The 21,177-nt window shown below is 36.1% G+C and overlaps 1 protein-coding gene across 1 annotated transcript; it reads left to right on the top strand.

Moving 5' to 3' along the window:
• The first annotated feature begins 1,279 nt into the window (after window positions 1–1,279).
• LOC131421847 (fibronectin-like) lies at window positions 1,280–18,244 on the top strand. The gene is made up of 8 exons (XM_058568725.1): window positions 1,280–1,465; window positions 1,574–1,879; window positions 3,442–3,717; window positions 7,761–8,030; window positions 13,946–14,206; window positions 16,452–16,582; window positions 16,761–16,890; window positions 17,955–18,244. The coding sequence occupies exons 2-8, from the start codon at window positions 1,750–1,752 to the stop codon at window positions 18,200–18,202; spliced, it is 1,446 nt and encodes a 481-aa protein (XP_058424708.1). The 5' UTR covers window positions 1,280–1,465; window positions 1,574–1,749; the 3' UTR covers window positions 18,203–18,244.
• The last annotated feature ends 2,933 nt before the right edge of the window (window positions 18,245–21,177 follow it).

The following is a 21,177-nucleotide window of genomic DNA, read 5'->3' as shown; positions in this document are numbered from 1 at the left end:
GGCACTCAGCAGGAGCTTAATAAATGGAAGATTAATAGTTTCCATATTCCACTTTGGGAGGATTACATAGGTAACTCTCATTTAGTTCTCACAACAACTTTATGAGGTAGGCACTCTCATTATTCTCATTTTATAGGTAAGGAAAATGGAGTGCAGAAAGATCCTAGGTCACATAGCTAACAAATGGTCATGCCAGGCCGTGAACCTGTACCTGTCTGACCAACACCCATGTCCTACCGCTTAAATGCACTGCCTCTGTTTTCCAAACTGCAGCACCATAATGCGATAAAGCAGCCTCTCTGAGGAGCAATATCCCTCCATTCTGTTAGGTGGAATTAGAATGTATTGTTTTAAAATCTCTTTACAATGTCAGGAGCGAGCAGTTCCCTTTAATCCTCGTCTACACAACTAGCTTGGTGCTGAGCTTGATACTGGGACAGCGTGATGATCACAGTATAGAGGCAGTCTTTGTTTTCATGGTGCTCATTATCTCTATAAGAATTATATTTATTTTTTGAGGAGCTATTATGTGCCTGGTGTTTTGCATACATACTCCTAAACCTGTTGACAGCCACACAAACTGGTTATGATTATCTTCATTGTACAGGTGAAAAAACTTAGTTTCTCAGAGGTTAGCAGTTGTCCAAGATAGTAAGTGGCAGAAATATTGGTTAGAATACAGGTGTATCTTTGTCAAAGGTTATACTTTTTCTACCACTCCTTTCAAGGAGGGTAGTCACATGACGATCTAGAGATAGATTCAGTACTTGTGAGAATTGAGGTTGGTGATATTCACCAGTGACATCCCTTAGCAGAAAGGTATCAAGACATGAGGTATCTCCTGATGCATATGACTTATTTGATGACTTGAAATAAAATAACTAACATCTAATGAGTTATAGGTCTGTGCCTGGCTTTATTGTCTTGATCCTGTCACATGCACTGCCTCTTTAATCTTCACAACAACTGAAGATGTTAGTTCTATTATTATACCCATTTTACAGATGAGAAAATAAAGCCTTAGTGTGAGACAGCAATTTGCCTGAAGACACATGGCTAATGAGTGAATGAAAGTGAGCTCTGTCTCCAGCTCAGAATCTTTATCATGAAGGAAATCTATATAAAAATATTAAACTGGTTGATTGTCAATTTTAGAAATTATTGATCTTAGAAAATTTTATAATACAGATGTGACTAATAAAAATCTTAAATACACATGTTTGAAGATATGACATTTTTCCTTTAAATTGGCTTAATTTGTACATCTTATTACAGAAAGAAGGTCATCTCACATGGATAGATGGATCAGCTTTTGGCCTTAAGACAAATGAAATCTTTTCTTTTCCACTGCTTCCCAAGAATGAAACAGATTGCTACATTTTACAGCAAAATGCAACTGGATCAAACTATTTCTTTACAAGATTTTTCTGTTATGTTCCATTGCCATATATTTGTGAATATGAATGTAACTATTTTTATTAGTATTCTCACATTCATTTATTTCACTATTTTATATTTTAAATATAGAATTATAATTTCTAATTAAAAATAATTCTCTTTTATATTTTTTCAGCACCTTCTCTGCAGGAAGACTTTTTGTTCTATATAAAGGATGTTGGAACAACTGAAGTTGTATTTAGTTGGAATAATTTGAATGGTTGGGATATTTTGAATAAGTGGCTGAAACTGGGGTATAAAATTATCATCAAATATTATTTAGATCATACAGAAGAAGAACATTTTGAAAGCATGCCCCCAAATACAACAGAAAAAACAATTACCCAGTTGTCTCCTGGCCACGTTTACAGATTTTTACTCTCTGCAATAAATGAATGGCAGGCAAAAACTATTTTAAGTCCAATATTCATTGTTGAAACACGTAAGTTACAAGACATCTGAAAGTATAATTTTTCAAATATTTAATATCATCATTAGTAGGTATTTCCTGAGAGTCTGATATTTTCTCATAATACTCTAGACATACTTGTATCTTTAACCATTTTAAATTACAATAAATCTGTTTATGTGCTTGGGTTTCCTGTTAAACTGTAAACCCATAAGGAACTATATCTTATTTGTCTTATAGTACCAGCTAGATTGGTGCCTGGTCATAGTAGGTAATCAATAAATTTTTATGGAACTAAATTTTTGATATGTGCTAATAGTGGGAGATAAACAGACAGGTGTACTGGGCTTTAAGAGGCTTACAATGGAGAGAATTAGTAAAGAATAAAAGTAAATGCAAACAGAACTATACAGCAAAATATAACCTGAATTCCCAATCAATGGTGTGTTTAATAAATACTTTCTAGAATTCAGAGGGTAAGTGACAGAGGAAGACTCATGGATAGGAGAGACTTAGAGTCAAACTTGAAAGAAGAAAAGCACATTGTGAGTAAAAGTGTGGAGATAGTAATTTGTGGGAAAAGAATAGTGCAGACCAACTGGAGAAGGTTTCCTTGAGTGTGAGGGTAAAATCAGTTAGAGAGGTAGGTGGTGCCAAATTTGGGAGTTCTGGGTGTCTCTCTCTCAGATGATGGGACTTGACCTTAGAAGCAGTGGAAATCCATTAAGACTATAGTTTTTAAGAGTTGCTTTACCTTTTATAAAGCCCTCTTAACGCATTATTTCATTCAGTCCTTACCTCAACCCTGGGAGTAGCTATATAGAAACGAGAAAACTGAGCTTCAGAAAGGTTACGTAAACTGACTAGACTAACACACTTTAAGTAGTAGAGCCACCCAGGAACCCAGATGATCTTATTTTAACTCCTGAGATATTGCTTCTAAAGAAAGAGTCAAGAAGAATGTGTGTGCATGTGTGTATGTTGGGTGGGTGGGCACCGGATATGGGTTTGAGGCTGATATGTGCCAGGTGCTGTATTAAGAAAATTAATCTGGAAGATTAGCTAGGAACATCACTGGCACTGGATGAAGTGGTGTGGAGCGGGGAAATGTTTCTGTACGAGGATGAGTGCCTGAGTTCCAGTGCTGATGGGAATGAAGAGTGAGTAATATGAAAACTCTGCCCTCTAGTCTTTACCTCTTCAAGACAGAAGAGGTAAAGGACGTACATAATATGTGATCACTGAGTGCCACCAGTGCCATTTTGATGGTGCTTGTAATAAAAATAATGATTAGACAATAATGTGTGTCAAACACTGTGCCAAGTGCTTTACATTCCTTTTCTCATTTAATCTTCACAATAATTTTAGGAGGCAGCTACTGCTATAATTCCCATTTTATAGTCAAAAATCTGAGGCTCAGAGAGAGTAAGCTATCTACTTACTAGGGAGCAGAGCTAGAAAGTGGAAGACCCGGGACTCAATCCGTTTTCCTTTTCTTTCGAATAGAGTATTGTGGAAGTACCAAGAAGTGAGAGATTATTCTGCCAAACCATATCACTACTATAGTGTATTTTTCTGATATTTTTATCTTCTAGGCCCATTGTCAGCCCAAAATTTCACAGTTACTCACGTGACCCCAACAGAAATATTTTTATGCTGGGACCCTCCAGATCCTGTGTCTTTTCACCATTATCTTGTGACTATTTTGGATGTTGAAAACAATAAATCAGAAGAGGTGTTTGTGGAAAAACTCAACACATCAACAGCGATTGGAGATCTCAGATCTTTCCATCATTATCTGATATATCTATTCAGTGTAGCAGAAAGAGGAACTTTAAGCAGCTCTGAGAAACCTATTTCAGCCATTACAGGTAAGCGTGGACACATTTTGCCTTTTAATCAAAATTATAAACTGCATATTTCGAAATTTTTTTTGTTGAAATTTAATTATGTTGATCCTTCATAGCTACAGATACTGACAGCTGAACATTTGTTTGAATGTTGAATCAACTCTAAACGTGGATTCTAAATACTAAATTCATTTAGATTTACATGAACTCCTTGAACATTTTCGTTGTTCCTACCAGAGTTCGTAAAAGACATCTTCCTCATCATTGCCTGGAAAATAAATTATCATAAAATATGAAGATCAGTTCACCCAGTTCTTAATAACACTAGATCCAACGCATGTGTCTGCACATTAAGCAGCTTCACTTGGTTCTTCTTTACTTTCTCACGCAGTGGGATGAGTTGACCTCTAGGGGGCAGTCTCATCTCAGGACTTCTGGCAAATGCGTTTCTAATCACTCACCTCCACGTGGCAGTTTGTGAATCCTTGTCTTGAACATAATTATTGAAGTAATCTATCTTTTAATTAAGCATGCTATTTAACCCCTTAAGTGTAAGTCAATCTTTTCTGAGAAGATAAAACACTATTGTATGAAACAATGCATAACTAAGCACATTTTGGCAATATGTGTGTGTAATGTGTGCGTATGTATTTAACATGCCTATATGCAAAGTTCTTTGATTAAAATTTCACCAGCTAAAATTTAAACACGCTAGAGCTGAGGTGGGAAGAATGGAAAACCTACGCTTGCACAGCCATAGATTAATTAACCTTCTCATATTCACTGGGAATACTTGGGATTCTTTGAAAATAATAACAATAATAAAAGATACTATTTAATGCTCACAAAATGCCAATACTTAACACACGTGTATTCAGTGTTGCAAATTATAATCAGAAGTTTTTTTTTTCCAATTGGGTACTAGATCACAGATATTTTCTCTTCCATGAGCTCAGACAAAGATCCTTCAATTGATAAATGCTTGGCTGAGTCCCTTACCCTTCAGGAAGATGCTTTCATTTTTAACTGACAGGCAGACTGGGAGGATTTCTCACAGATCCATTAATTTTGAAGTCACGTTAAAATATCCATAGTATGGACCTATTAGTTTAATAGGGACAGGAGAAAGGTACATGTGAGTCCACGCGTTTAATTTTGGGTCATTAGCTATGTATATTAACTGTAAGCTGACATGGCAGTGCACACCCAAGATTTAGCAATCCAGTGTTTTTTTACTTTCCTAAATTTGAGGCAACGTTGTTTCTTTTAAATTCATTATTTACTCAATAAATAATTTTTCAGTATCAGGAATTACAATAAGTAGTAGAGATGCAAAGATGAGTAAGACCTAGTTTCTGCCTTCAAAGAGCTTCCATACTAATGGAGTGAGACAAGTAAGTTAAAAAAAACGATGATAATGCAGTATTATAATTGCTCTTATAGAGGTTATGTGCTGGAGACTATGGGACCACAGAGAGGATCACTTAACCCAGACTTGGGGTGCAGAGAGAGTCATGGAAGTCTTCCTGGAGGAGTGATGCACTGAGTCAAGAAGGGAGAGTAGGAGTGAGCCAGGTCGGAGTGGGGAGGCAGAAGGATGCTGCAGGTAGAGCAAACAGCATGTGCATAGGCAGAGAGGACAAAAGAAGCCAGGCCTGGGGAAGCCAGAGAGGGCTTTTTGAAGAGAATGACATTTGAACATTGGGAAATTACAAGTAGATTGGCGTGGCTGGGGTACAGGGGTCTTGTACAGAGACCCTAGAAAATGTAAGCTAGGCAAAGAACGTGAAGGGCCTTGATACATATTAAGGAGTATATTTTATTCGGTAAAATTTAACTTCTGGGGAGTCATGGAGTCTTTTGAGAATGTGGAAAAAATTAATGAACTTTCTCCCATAAAAATGCACAGACATTCACAAAAAATTCTGAGTAATTATGGGGGTCTCATAGACTCATAAGTTTTGCAAGCATATAAGAACAAAGATCTGAAGTTATTTCATCCTGGAATCTTGTGGACAGTTTTTCTAATTGGATTATTCTGGCATTTTTCTGGTAATTTTTTATAAATAATCAATTTCAACACCTGATGTCAGCTCAGCTACAATTCTGTGAAATCAATATATGTGACAAACAAACTATGGGTCTGACCCAGCCTTATATTTTCCTGAGAAATGTGATGTTTAGTTGTGTTGATAAGGAAGTGAACTTCAAAACAGATTAAGAATCAAATTATAGTTCTGCAAACAAAATAATTATGAAAGTCATAGAGAATTCTTTAAAGATTATTTAAAGTAAAACTACTGAACAGTTTTAAATTGCATAATTACTCTTATTAATGAACTAATGACTGATTGTTGTGGTTGAGAACTATTAAAAGTTCAGGGGACACAGAAAACACAGGACAAACAACTAAGATTAGAAGGAAGACATTACAATTTCCAGAGACTTGTATAGTAGTGAAAATCACAAGGCTTGATATTCAAATAAATTGTATAAGGAGATAAGACAAAGTATTTTTTTCGGTTATTGCAATAGAGTATCAAGAAAATTCTCTGATTATATTCTACATGAATAGAAACACAACTTGATAATTTTCTCTCTATTTCTAAATGAGTGTCATACATTTCAGAAATTGGAAAGGTAATATAAATTAAAGTTGCAACTATCTTTATGATAAATACCAGTCCCAAAGCTTTAAAAACCACCTCCATGTTAATGACGCCTAAATTTATATCTCTAGTCCAGACCTTTCTCCTGAATTCCACACTTAAATACCTAACTACCAACTCAGTAATCCTATTTGGATAGCTGAGAGATGTCTTCAATTCAGCATGTCCAAAACTGAACTACGGGTGTTTCCACCCAAATCTGCTTTTCCCACAGCCCTCCCCATGTCAGTTCATGGACATTCCATTCATCCAGTTGTTCAGGTCAAAAACCTTGAAGGTATCCTTGACTCTTCTCTTTCTCTCACAACCTACACCCAATGTCAGGAAATCCTGTTGGTTCTATCTTCAAAATAAATCCAAAATCCCATTTCTTGTCCCCGCATTCCCTAGAGCTATGGTCAACCAGGCTGCCACTCTCTCTCACCTAGATTTCTGGGCTTGCCCCCCTGTTTCTACCATTGACCCTCTCTATAGTCTGTTATTAACATAACAACACAAGTGAGTCTTTAATACTTAGGAAAGATCATGCCTCTGCTTTTAACCCTGTAGTTGGTACCTGTTTATTCAAAATGAAAGCCTATGGAGCGTTGCATGATCTGGCTCTCTGTTCTCCTGGCCTCATCCCACTACACTAGCCTTCATTTACTCTGGTTTCCTTTTGTGCTTGAAGATACCAAGTAGACTCCCACTGTAGGACGTTTACTTTAGCTGTTTTTTCCTGCCTGGAGTACTCGTCTTCCAGAAATCTGCATGTCTAACTTCCTCACCTCCTTCAAGTGTTTTGTTCAAAATCTCGCCTTTTCAAAGACACCTTGCCCTGAATTCCCTATTTAATACCCTCACTTCCTCCTTATAGCCACCACACTCTGGATCTCCCTAACCTTGGTTTACTTTTTCTTTTTTCCTTAGTATTTATCATATCTAAAATACTGTATAATGTACACGATTGTTATATGTCATGTTTATTTCCACCCATTAGAATGTAAACTGCATAGGGCAGTAACCTTTGTTATTTTTTGCTGATACTTTTACATGCCTAGGAGAGTGTCTGGTACTTAGTAGGTACCCATGTATATTTGATGAAAGAATGAATAATCTCCATGATGGGGACGTCACTCTGATGAAACTCTTAAAACTCTGAAGAATTTGCTAAACACTTTCTATTTTCTCTTGATGTGTAACGCTCGTGCTATCCATATTGGTGAGTCTTGTAAAGTAATAACAAGACACGTTTTTCTCCAAAACTGAGTCCTTTTCAAGACATGGTGACATAAGGGTTTGTTAAATTTACTTTAAACATTAATTAATGTTGAATTGAGATATTTTTTATTCAATAGCATGAGTAATGTTAACAGTAAACTAAGATATGTGTATCTATTTATCTCTTTCTCTAAGGTATTAATCCACCTCAGAAAGTTCATGCTAAACCTGAAGATGTGGGAGAGGACAGTATAATTCTTCAGTGGGAACCCCCACAAGATGGCCATGAGGTCTACATTCAAATCAAATCCATATCAGATACAAGAGAAGTCATGAAGCTTTTTGTAAAGGATGCTAATAGATTCAAGATCGATAATTTAATTCCTGGAATGACATATGACATTGGAATGGCAACAGTGATGAGTGGGAACTTGAGTGAGCTGGTAACTATTCAACAAACTCTAAGTGAGAATCAAATACTTTTCATTCTTAACAATATTTGCTGATGTTGTCGTATTGTAAAGTAGTCTCTGATGGACCCCTCTGGTAGCAGGTTTTACCTTTTTAAGTAGATTGTTGGTGTGTCTCAGGACCTGGAGCAGTTTATACCCCTTTTATCCCTGGAGCAATTTTATATCCCGTGAAAATGCTTCATGCTTGTATAAAGGCAGCATTGTTAATGATTAAGAACTTGATCCTAAAGCCACACTACCTAGGTTTAAATCTGGGTTCAACTATTTGAGTAACCCTGGACAATGTACTCAACCTGTTTATGCCTCAGTTTCCACATTTGTAAAGTGGGAGAAAATAATAATATGTATTTCATGGGTTGTCCTGAGAATAGCTGATTTAATAAATGTAAAGACTGAGAATAGTGCCTGACACATAGCTATACAAGTATTTATAATTATTATTGTATTGACAAAGTCATGCTCTAGCACATTGAAAGGAAATATTGACAGTATAAAAAAGGTTTAGGACAAAAGCAACAAAAAATTTCTATACTCTTTCTCGAAGAAGATTAATTCATTCAATAAGTAATCATTAAAAATCTATTAAAGAGGGAGAAAGAAAAGAAAAAAATGAAAAGTAAATAAATGAAATAATATTTATAGATATTTATAAATTGTGATAAACATTAAGAGGGGAAAAAGCAAAGTGATGCGATAGAGAGGAACTGAAGAGGGAGGGCGAGTTGTACTGTAAATGAGCTGTAATAGAAGGAGTTACGTTTGAATGGAGCCTAAAGGATAAGAAGGCGCCAGAGTAGAATAAGATGGAGGAAGGATACTTCAGGCCTGAACAGCTAGCATAAACGCTGTAAAACAGGAAAAAGCTTGGTGTATCTGAGAACAAAAAGGCCAGAAAGTGTGGTGTTTAATGAAGAGGGAGAAACGTAGTAGGAGATGATATTGGAGAGGTATTCAGGGGTCAGATCACACGGAGTTTGCAGGCTATGATTTTGAGTTTGTCCTGAGAGCAATCAGAAGCCATTGAGAGTTTTACGCAGGAGAGTGACAATGTGACCTATGTTACAAAAATTTCCCAGTGACTATGTGCAAAGAATGATTTGTAAAGTGACAAGGAAACCGGGTAAGAGGATGCTGTAGAATCTAGGCAAAAGATTGTGGTGGACAAGATGAGGAAGTGCAGATGGAAAGTAGGAGATGACGTTTTATATTATGGTTGTAGGAGGTTGGAGCTTTGATGCTGGAGTACTTGTGATGAATAAAGGAAGGGAGAGACCTAAGATTTTGACTTGAGCTATTTGGGTGGACAGCGGTGATGCTGAGGAAGCAAAGAACATTGGACCTCCTTTTGGCTAACAATAAGGGCAGACTGATGGAAAAAAGGAATTCGTCCAAAAACTTTTGTACCAGCAGTGTCCACACTCAACCAGCATCGAATCTTCTCGTTTTATTCTCCAAAGACTAAATCTAAATTCATGTATGGCACTTCCATACTTAAATGTCTGAGAAAACCTACCTAAAGATAATTATCATAGGAAACAGTTATGAAAAAGAAAACAGCTAAGAAAGAGATATTGCTGAAAAGAATTATTTCTTGCCTATTAAACAACCTGACAAATATTTATTGGCAGAATGGAAATACTAAAATTAAAAAGCATAGATGGGAAATGAACTGTAGTCTTAGATATACCAATTATCACCAGCAGGAGGTTAGAGTGTCCCCATTTTGTCTCAGTGCCTAAGTTTTCTCTCTGAAAGTTGAGACCATTGAATACATTTTTAAATTGATTTCCAGCTCTAAAGTCCTGTTCTTCTTTGACTCTAGGAAACTTGGCATATTTCAACCTATCTGCCATCTGAAATATACAATTTTTGCCTCCCTTTCTAGATAGTGAGCTCTTTTGAAATCTTATTCAGCTCCGTATCTTCAGGTGGAAGGACAGTTCTTGACTCTGTTTAATTAAGTACTTATTTGTAACACCGCTATCCAACACGGATGCTGAAACATGGATTAACATATATAAATCCTAGGAAGAATAATAGAATTTGGGGGTTTGAAGTTAGGACAGAGATCTTCTTGCTGATGCTCTGTATGATATGCAATTCCTCTGATCATGTTGTAATGCTTCCCTGTAATTTTCCTCTATTGTGGAGCCATGTCTGTTCTCCAGGGTATCACAGAGCAAATCCACTCCCCAATTCACGTGAAAGGCCGTTAAATGTCTGGAAACATTTGTTAGGTGTTCCTGGTGTCTATATTTTCTCTCCTTCTGATGAATTATCTCTAGTTCTTTCAAGCATTCCACTATTTTTTATAATCCTATTGGCCTTCCTATTCAGTTCTTAAGCTTAATAATCACTTTTGGAATCACCAGATTATTTATCGTTCATCATTTTTACTTGTGTCAAGATGATAAAGCAAATATTAACCTATCCCAAGGTGCATAGGTCGGAATTAATTCTTTCCATGCATTCAATCAATAAATATTTGTTGATAACTATTATTTGCTATGTCCTATTCTCTTTCTTCCATACACTTTGAGGCAGTCAAGCATAGAGGGGCATTTTCCTTTTAATGATCTGTTACAGACGTGTAGAAGAAAATAAAATTTACACATTCATTTATTTCCCTTTCCACTTTGAAACTTGTTTCCCTGTCTCTCTCTCTCTAAATATCCCCAAAATAAGTACAAGACTTGATCTCCCTTTATTGTTATGCACCTTAACCATAAAACGTGCCCTTTGGGAAAGGGCAGTGCTTACGAGCACAGATCTTGGAACAGGATTACCTGGGTTAGAATTCCAGCTCTGTGACAAGCAGTTTACGTCCTTTGGAAAGTTACTCAACCATTTTGATCCTCAGTTTCCTTCTCTCTAAAATGGGAACGATAATAATCTTATCTACTTTATGAGGTTAATATAATCTAAGGACTCAGACACCGAGTAGGCACTATGAGAGTGTTTGTTGTTATGATTTTTCTCAACAGGAGCAGAAGAGTGGCCTCGAGGAGCTGTGGCCGTCCATAGCGGGAAGGAAAGCCGTTTCAGCTGTCTATGCGGTCTCTCTTAGTCAGAGGAATTAACTATACCCAAGTTTTCTTGAGGGAAGGAGAGCTGTAGGAGAACTGGTGTTTGAGTTTTCTTTTTTCCTCTTGATGTAGAAAAATAAATTTTAAGATAGAGTGGGCATCACTGAGACCTCATTCTACCTTGCCTATAATAAAAGCCTTTGAATTTGGCCTAGTTTAGTTTATCTCATATTGAAAAAAACCTTGTACAGCCCTCTTTCAAAACCACTTCTTTTGAAAGAGCTTTTGCAGGAAAATGGGTAAGGATGGAGGTCGAGTCACAGAGGTGAAGACCCATCAGAAGTTTCCAGAATATGGCAATATCTTTCTTTTTTTTTTTTTAAGTGAAATCAACTTCCATTTGAGTTTCCAGAGGTTCAGGATATGGTTTTGAAGAGGAGGCAGAACTTTGTCCTATTCTACACATTTCCATTCTTGGTGACCCTCTGCTTTAACATGTCATGCATTAACTCCGTTAGCCCCACTCCCCTGAACAAGTGGAACTGATGGAAAACCCCACATTTACCCACTGGAGGGAATGTCACAGACTCTATATACTTTTAGAGCCTGAGGTAAACTGTGCCTATTTAAAGGATTGTCTCTCCTTAGAAAATGTCCTCAGCACCCGAGAACACGGAACTGAGTTCTTTCCATGACTACACTGGTCACTCATTTCCAATCCCCAGATCTTTAATTTTTGCTCAAGGCACATTTAGAAGCTTTCACAGATCATTGCCCACAGATTCAGATGGATTGAATACTTGGGGGATATCACACTAGTCTTGGAAAAGCCATACTTACTGTAAGAGCTTTGTAACTGAAGAGAGCTGTAAGGAATTTAAAGAGGAAACCCACAAAAAACATTAGTGATGACGGAGAAAGAAAAGTTAAGATAATGTAACTATAAAAGAAAAAACATGGTAAAAGTGCCTTGAAACCCAGTAGTATACCATATGGAATTGTTATGGTTAGTATATTGGATGTTTCCTCATGACCATGGAGAATAGAAAACGTAAGCAAGTTATACTGTGCAATTGATATTGCACAGATTTTGTGTTCTATAATGCAAATTATAGGTATGCGTTTAAATCCTTTTTGACAGTACTGGCTCTGGGCAAAGTGGCAGAATCACATTATCAAATATTTAACAGTGACTTAGAACTAGTTCCATTGCATCAAAGCAGATGTCACCAATAAAACTGGAAAGAGAAGGCCATCTAATTATTCTTTGGGGGAAAAAATATTTTTTTCAGAATGTCTATTTTAGAAGAAGATATCTACCTGGAAGAAAGACAGACCTAAAGATATATCAGATGGTATCCCAATAATCCACAGATAGAAATGAAATTAAAATTGACCTGAGGAAAAAATAATGTGAATGGAAATTGTCTAAAATTTCAGATCTGGTCTAAATAGCACAGTAGAGGACTGAGGTACAATAAAGCTCTTTATTAATAGAGGTCAGGGAGAGTGTAGCATGTAAACGAATTCGTCCTCCCAACTGTTTCCAGAAAGCTGTTCCTAGAAATGAAATGAAACGTCTGCTCAGAATCCCTGTGCCTACAGGAAAATGTCTGACGTCCACAGCGTGTCATGCAAAGCCTCTCACAGACAGTGTCCAGCCTCAGAGATGGCCCTTCCGTGCCTGGTCCCCATTCCTCACACCACATGCTTTAACCACCCTGAGCACCTGCCCTGTGCCTGGCACTGCTCTAAGCACTTTGAGTGTAAATACGATCTCTCACTTAATCATCACAACGACCCTGCAAAGTAGATACTAGTCTCCTTCCCATTTTACAGATGAGGAAATCAAGGTACGGAGTGACTAAGTAACTTGCCAAAGACTAGTAACTAGTTGACAAAGACTAGTGACTAGTAACTTGCCCTGCTAGTAAAGAGCAGAAAGAACTTGGTATTCCCTGAACACATGATGGTGCCCTTTTTGGTATCCATGCCTGTTCATGCTTTTCTCTTTGCTTGGAGTTCCCTCCTCACTACCTCCCCCCTTCACACACACTCTTTCTGGTAAACTTGTACTATCTTTTAAGACTCAGATAAAATATCATCATCGACTCTGGAAAGCCTCCCCCAATTATCTCTGCTAGAACTGTTGATTTCCTCCTCTATTCTTGACAACTTTTTGTTCACGTCACCTGCTCACCTCTAACCATGTGGGATTCTAGTTAGTGATCTCTGCATCTCTTTCCTGAGATTGGGAACTATTTGAAAGCAGGAACCTAATCTTATTTACTTTATTTGAGTACTCATCTTAGTATATAGGTTCTCAAAAGTCCTTGTTTAATAAGTAGATAAAAAGGTAAAAAAATTGGAAAATCTCGATTCTTATGTTCTTTGAGACTGTTATTGAAAATCAAAAAATGAAAATTATGGGGGCCAGCCCGGTGGTGCAGGCAGTTAAGTGCGCGCGTTCCGCTTCGGTGGCCCGGGGTTGGCGGGTTCGGATCCTGGGTTCGGATCCCGGGTGTGCACCGATGTGCCGCTTGGTGATCCATGCTGTAGCAGCATCCCATATAAAGTAGAGGAAGATGGGCATGATGTTAGCTCAGGGCCACTCTTCCTCAAGAAAAAAGGGGAGGATTGGCATCGGATGTTAGCTCAGGGCTGGTCCTCCTCACAAAAAAAAAAAAATGAAAATTATGTACTTCCAATATATGGCTTTCAAAATATCTACCTTATTTCTCTAACACTGACATGGTAAATATAAGTTTAAAGTAAAGGCATTTAATATTTTCACAAATTCTAGAACATGCTAGACAAAATACAGAGAAATATGCTTGAAATTTAAAAAAACACTAATTATAAATCTCTTTTTATCTTTCAGAGCCCAAACCAGTCCAAATTGTTATCCCTTATGAAAGTCATAGTACCTCTGTAATCTTATTTGTTCAAATACCTGATATTGGAGTGTTTGATGGCATACATATTGTAATTGAAGGAGGGCCAAATGTAACCTTGCCTTTACAACATGACAATAAAATAACTGTTGACAATTTAACTCCAGGCACAGAATATAACTTCTTTGTTTCCATCATCAGTGGGACTAAATTAAGTAATATGTATTACGTGCCTGCAGTAAAAACATGTAAGTATTTTAGGACTTGCATAAGCTTTTTCTTGATTTTGATTTTGTGTATCATTTCAAATTAGTAGGCTACATTCACTTCAATGCAATTGTTTTCAAAGATCTTTTACAATAATTGCAAATACCTACTGGGCCTGATCTTTTATTAGCCAAGTATACAGATAGCACTAACCTTATGTAAAATTGAGAAGTCATCAATTTTTTTTATCTGTCGATTAACAAAAGCATACTCGCACAATAAAACTTTCAATGACTTAAGAGTGAGGAATATGAGTAATTTTAGGCAGATTATGAGAACTAGGTTATATTTTTTGAGTCTAGGAACCCTGATATTATCTCTCAAAGCACACAATCTAAGTGTGTGTTTACTCTCCCCGTGCTGCCATTTGTCTGGAAAGAACTATTGTGTATTTTCCTTACTGCTTTGAATATTTAAAATTAATATATACTGTATTTGTTCATACCAATACTTATATTTTGAGATTCATTTTGATTTTGATTTATCTTTTCTTTAAGTGACTCAAAAATTGTACAAATTTTAATTTTGAACATTTGGGATATGTGAAATTTATCTAAGATATCTACTGGATATAGAAATGAATGACACAAAGCAATAAAGGCTGTACAAAAATCACATGGAATCCTAAAAACATTATGCAGTAGTTCCCCATTATCCACAGTTTTGCTTTTTACAGTTTCAGTTACATATGGCCAATCCAAAAATATTAAATGGAAAGTTCCAGAAATAAACAATTCATGTTTTAAATTGCATGCTGTTCTGGTAGCATGATGAAATCTTGCACCATCCCACTCCATCCTGCCTGGAACGTGAATCATCCCTTTGTCCAGCATATCCATGGTTTATATGCTATCCACCCGCTAGTCAGTAGTAGCCATCTCAACTGATTATCAGATCCACTGCCATGGTATCGCAGTGCTTGTGTTCAAGTAACCCTTATTTTACTTAATAATGGCCCCAGAGTGCAAGAGTAGTGATGTTGGCAATTTGGATATGCCGAAGATGAGCCGTGAAGTGCTTCCTTTAAGTGAAAGGGTAAAAGTTCTTCACTTAGTAAGGAAAGAAAAAAAATCATATGCTGAGTTTGCTAAGAACCAATCTTCTATCCATAAAATTGTGAAGAAGGAAAAAGAAATTTGTGCTAGTTTTGCTGTCACACCTCAAGTTATGTATAGAAAAAAACATAGTATGTGTAGTGTTTGGTACTATCTGACGTTTCAGGCATCCATTGGGGGTCTTGGAATGTATCCTCTGAGGATAAGGGGGGATTACTGTAATTTTGACTGTAACATGTATAGGTTCCTCATGATTTACTCTTCCTGTCTATAAATCTTCACATATATCATTATACCACCATGTGTCTTCCTCCTCCCAAACCGTAATCCTTCCATTACTTTAAACTCAACTTTTCCATAAAATATTCCCAAACTGATGTCACAAATCACATTATTCCAGTAGCATTTTAACATATTTATAATCAGCTCAGCCTATGTTTATATTGTATTTTTGCTTGCAATTTTTATATGCTTTTTATATCTGTATTCTCTGCCTCACTTCCTTATAAATCATCATGGGCAGTATTCTATTTGCTAGTTATTTTCTTTAAAGATAATCAGTACTTGATCATCTAAATATATCAATATTGCAATATCAATCAGCAAAATATGTCAATATGTAAGGTAATAGTCTAAAGCTGCCAATTTTTTTGTATTTCTGAAATAATTTTTTTCCTCTGTGGTAGATGGGATCTTTAAAATAGGAAAAATAATCGTTCAACTCATCAGACAAAATTTGTTTTTAGCTTCAACCAATACTTGATACAGAGAAGATTCTTTTACTTCTTCATCTAGACTTCGTATTTTTCTCTTCGTTGTCTTTTCACATTATCCTAATAGTTTCAGAAAGCTTAAATCTCTTTTTCCTCCTTTGAATATTGTGCATTTGCTCCTGTGGATTTGCTTCTATGTAGTTTTTGCTGCAGTAGCAAAATTAGCTGCCAGCAGTGGTATTTACTATGACTCTGAATATTCAACTGATTATTGTATTTTATAAACTGTCATATGTATAAACAACTATTTTTAATTAGGATAGAGAGAGAGTTGATGAGTAAATTTTATCGTTCTTTTTTCATATTATGCTTTTTTTTTTCCTTGAAAGGGATAAATTAAAAGAAAAACCCAGTTAGAAAACATCCAAAAAGAATTTAATGTTATGTGTTTTGGGTAGGTCTGGAAGCACCATCAAATATCCATGAGGGCAAAGTTACAGACTCTTCCATAGAAATTCTCTGGAATCGAGCTGATGGGAATTTTCAGCATTATGAAGTCACATGCGTAAACTGTGCTGCTGCTTTCATGGTACGTTATCAGGGGCTCTGGGAGGAATTAAACTTGAATCTTTCATGCTGAATCCAATACTACTGCATTCTTACGTTAGATAGCAGTGAAACTAAATAACACCCAAACTTTTTTGCTTGTGTTCGATTGTGGAGCATTTCTTAAAGAAAAACTTGCTAATTATTCTTTGGATTGATAGGTCCAGAAGGTAGTTCAAGAAGCAGCAACATTCTCTAACCTGGATCCTGCCACAGTGTACACCTTTTCAATTCGCACTGAAAAAGAAGGTTTTAAAGACAGTACTCCTAACGTAAAAGAAATACAGACAGGTACAGCCTGTGTAGGCACTTTAGGAATTATTCAATGTTCAAGTATTTATTTGGTTTTTTTTGGGAAGATTTAGTAAATAGTTTACTCTTTCCAGATTTTCTTTATGGGCAGTCAGTGTCCATCTCTTGTCTCTTTTTCTGTTTCTCATTATATGAGTTAGCGCAATCTCTTTTGTGTATGTATTGCCAGACAGTAGAGTGGCTAATTGCCTGGGGTCTGGCCAGATTCTCCATTTGTGATTTAATTTCTCTATTGTTCAGTTAAGCAGACAATGAAATGCCATTTCCCCAGCGTTAGCAACTGACTCCCAATGGCAGACGGTGATGATTCCATGGTAGTCATAAGAAATAAGGGACGACTGGGAAAGATGTATGCAAAATGTATGTTTTCATATCTAGGTGAAGTAAAATTGTCAACTATTCTGCTAAAATAACTATTTTAGTTCTTCTTGACACTGATGCTACGGGAATCTTAATTTAGGTGTTTAGAAAGTGGTCATGTCTGGTATTCTTTTACTATAATAACAAAGAATGGAATTGAGAGAGAATATCTTGGCAATTTAGTTCCTTTCTTATACGTGGAAGAGTTTTAGAGAGGAAACAAACATATATTTTACATTATTTAGTTTAACTTTTTTCCTTAGGAAAGAAGAGAAGCATTTCATATTTAGATTGCAATTAACTTTCCTGCTGATTAACCTTGTCATTATTTGGTGTTTAATTAGAATAAGTCCTAAAAATCAATAAATATTTCTGAGATTGGTGGTTGCACAAGACCAAGGTATAATCTCTTCCTACATTTTACAGACAAGGGAAATGTTGAGTACAGTACTACTGGAATATATATCAGCTTTATTTCAAAGTTTAAAATGATTCTTGCTGCTTTTTTCTCTCTTTTGACTTTTAAATTCTTGTATCTACCAGGAAGAATAAAAGGAATGTTTTGGTTATCCTCAGAGTTTGCAAACAATCAAACAAATCCCGAGAGTGTTTCAGGGCTGTTTTAAATCAGGTGCTTGTGCAGTAGAAAATGTTATTTTATGTGTATGTTTTAAATGATATAGCCCCAAGTGCAGTTGAATTTATGAACTGTAGTAGAAACTCAAATGCAGTAACTGTTAGCTGGCCTTCGGCTAGAAGTCTTCTGGATGGATACATTATTTCAATATCCAGTGAAAGCTTAATGAAGGAAGAGATCCTGCCTTCCACAAAAAGGTATGAAAATGTTGAAAAGAAATTATGTTGTTGCATGGAACACAAGATTAACAGTTTATATATATTTATAGAAAGGTATGTTCATAGTTTAATCTAAATAGAAATTAGAAAACTTTGTGAGACAACTTTTTGGACTACAATGTGATTAAAATAACTAAGTCTGTTGTACAGTACCAATAGAAAATAGATAATAATGAATTAATTCAGGATATTGTCATGCTTGTGTGTATAATATGCACTTTTTGACTTTAATGAAATCTCTCCATGTAAGAAGCTATGACTTCTAATTAACCATTTGAGCTTAAGCGTAGCAAATTATTTACATGATAGACAATAAAAAGCCAAAACATATATAAAGTTCTTTCTATAGGTAGTGGAGAAGATAGAGATTTCCAAATGTTTCTGAGCTAAATATCTTAATATGCGACTTTTCTTTAATGTGTAGGACATTCACATTTAATAGCCTTTCTCCGGGGACTGACTTTTTAATTAGGGTTGTAACTACCAAGGGACTAAAGAGAAGCCATCCTACCGCCCTCATGGTTAGCACTTGTAAGTTCATTTGATATTTAATTAACTTTTCATGAGTAAAAGTAAGGGAAATAGTTGTGTTTAAAGCTAATATCTAATTAAAAAAGAATGAATATAGAAGTGGTTTATGACGTGCTTGAAGACAAGGAGCACTGCATTTACGTGGAGAATGCTGGAGTTATAGTCCTGCCTCTGTCACTTATTAGTTATGTGACCTTGGGCAAAACTGTTAAGTTCTCACTTAGAAAATGAGAATAATTATTCCCATCTAGATATTAAATCTTATTACTAAAATCAAATGCAAAGCTCTTCATGAAAGTGCAAAGTAATCTAAGACCCTAAGGTATTGTCGCCATGAAATACTCTCTATTTTTCTAATATTTGACTATATCTATTAACATTTTATGAAAAACAAAATAAAACCTTGGAATACGAAAAAAATAGATGACACTGTCTTTTTAATTGCATTATTTGGGTTCATTTTGTCTCTTCTGACCGTATGAGCATCATTTACATGTATGCCTGCCCTGAACATCTGCAGGTGTTCCTATGAGCCCTGTCACTTGTGGGTCACAGTGGCATGAATGTGTGCTCAAGTACCAGTGCTCTGTCAGTGTGAGAGGAGGCTTAATCTTAGAATTTGCAGTGTGGAAGAAGGGAAAGCACTAGAAAAATGCAGCAACAGTCAAATCAATGCCTGGAAAATAAACTAAAAAGTTTGGGCACTTATTATACACCAGCATGGTACTACGTGCTCGAGTTACTGTGTTGAATCTCCCTGGGTTATCTAAAATGTAGGTTAAAGCTCAGAGGCATTCATAACTCATTAATGAAGGTGAGATTTAACCCAGGTCTCTAACTCTAAAACTGATATGACACTCTGCTGCCTCTCGTGAAGACCATCCTAAGAAACTTCAAAAAGATATGAGAGGGCCGGCCCTGTGGCTTACCGGTTAGGTGCGCAGGCTCTGCTGCTGGCGACCCGGGTTTGGATCCCGGGCGCGCACCGACGCACTGGTTCTCCCGCCATGCTGAGGCCGCGTCCCACATACAGCAACTAGAAGGATGTGCAGCTATGACATACAACTATCTACTGGGGCTTTGGGGGAAAAATAAATAAATAAAATTATAAAAAAAAAAGATATGAGAAACGGCTTCATTTTTTAAAATGGTAGCTTATTGTTTTATATCAGTGACAGCTTCTTAGATTGCTGTTTAGATTTTGATTGTGTCATTATCATTGTCACCGTCATCATCCCTATCATCATGGTTGTCACCATCGTTGGTAACACCATCACATTGAATGCTTGTTGTGTCAGGCACTTTGCTAAGCATTTTCTATGCTTTATATCATATAACTCTCAATGACAACCTTTATTCTATCAATCATGACGAGATGCATATTTTTTACAAATGAGGAAACTGAGGCTTGAGAGAATTTCAGTAGCTTCTACAAGATGACAGAGATTTGGTCCCACATTTTCCTGACATGAAATTCTCTCCTTGTAACCATTATGCTTCAGTAGAAAGGCCATTATGCTATAGGAAGGACTGACTACCCATTCTTGGCTCTGTCACTTTGAACAAATCATTATTCTATTTGAACCTCAAGTTCTTCATTTCTATGCTGAGTTTAATAATACCTTCTATATTTTAAGACGTGGCTGCTTTGGCTGTGTTTTCCCAGACAAGGCTGGTAACTTTTTTTTTCCTGCCCTTCCCACTTTGCATTTTGACTTTTGTCTTTTACTATATATTAATAATTTTTGGTCTTTTTGTACCTCCCTTTTTTTTCCAAGTCACCTCAAATCCATTTGGAAGTAGAGGAAATATTAATAAATGTACAAAATAGAGGCAAAACATATTATGGGAATATGGGGAATAATAAATTAATTCTAGTTGAAAGGGAATATGCATCACAGAAAGCCAGAATTAAAAAGATTGTGCATCAGCGATGCAGGCTTAAATCTCCCACTGAGCTGAATTCTAATAACCTTAAATCAATATGTAAGTAGGGACAAAAAAAAAAAATCTCATGGAAAATTTTAATTTTAGAGATGAAATTATTCCAATAAAATGTTAATGTTACATTTGTTCAAGTTAAGGAAAGCAGTGCAACAGTTCAATTTGAAATATAAATTAGGAATAGAGACATGTTACTGACTAGAAAAATAAGTTCCTAGAACCTTCTCAGATAAAATGTTTAAAGGGAAAAGGAGTTTGTGAACTTAAGTAAGGGGAATAGATATATCTCTTACTTTATGCAGTGAATAAAATTGTAAGTTAAAAATCCCAATTGCAATAATTTCATGCTGAATTCTGCTATAAGAAAAATAAATGTGAAAGTACATAGTTTATATAATTTTATTGTGGATAGAGGCCTTCTGGAAAATTCTTTTTTCTCTCCCACCATAGGATGAGGAAACTGAGACTTAGGGCAAATAGCTTACACAAGATCACATAGTGCTAAAAGTGACCAGGAAAACCTAGGTATCTGTCTCTCTCCCATAATGTCACAGTCAAGGTTATCAGTCCAGTATA

The sequence above is a fragment of the Diceros bicornis genome, chromosome 25 (genome assembly GCF_020826845.1).
Source record: "Diceros bicornis minor isolate mBicDic1 chromosome 25, mDicBic1.mat.cur, whole genome shotgun sequence".
Taxonomy (NCBI): Eukaryota; Metazoa; Chordata; class Mammalia; order Perissodactyla; family Rhinocerotidae; genus Diceros; species Diceros bicornis.
The sequence above is the reverse complement of the archived record's forward strand: the minus strand, read 5'-3'. Positions and strand labels throughout refer to the sequence as shown.

Bases quoted from the DNA above. Each gene is read 5' to 3' on its own strand.
- LOC131421847 (XM_058568725.1), top strand. From the start codon at position 1,750: ATGCCCCCAAATACAACAGAAAAAACAATTACCCAGTTGTCTCCTGGC. The intron at 3,718-7,760 runs GTAAGCGTGGAC...TCTTTCTCTAAG, and splicing joins ACCTATTTCAGCCATTACAG to GTATTAATCCACCTCAGAAA. The intron at 16,583-16,760 runs GTACGTTATCAG...TTGGATTGATAG, and splicing joins ACTGTGCTGCTGCTTTCATG to GTCCAGAAGGTAGTTCAAGA.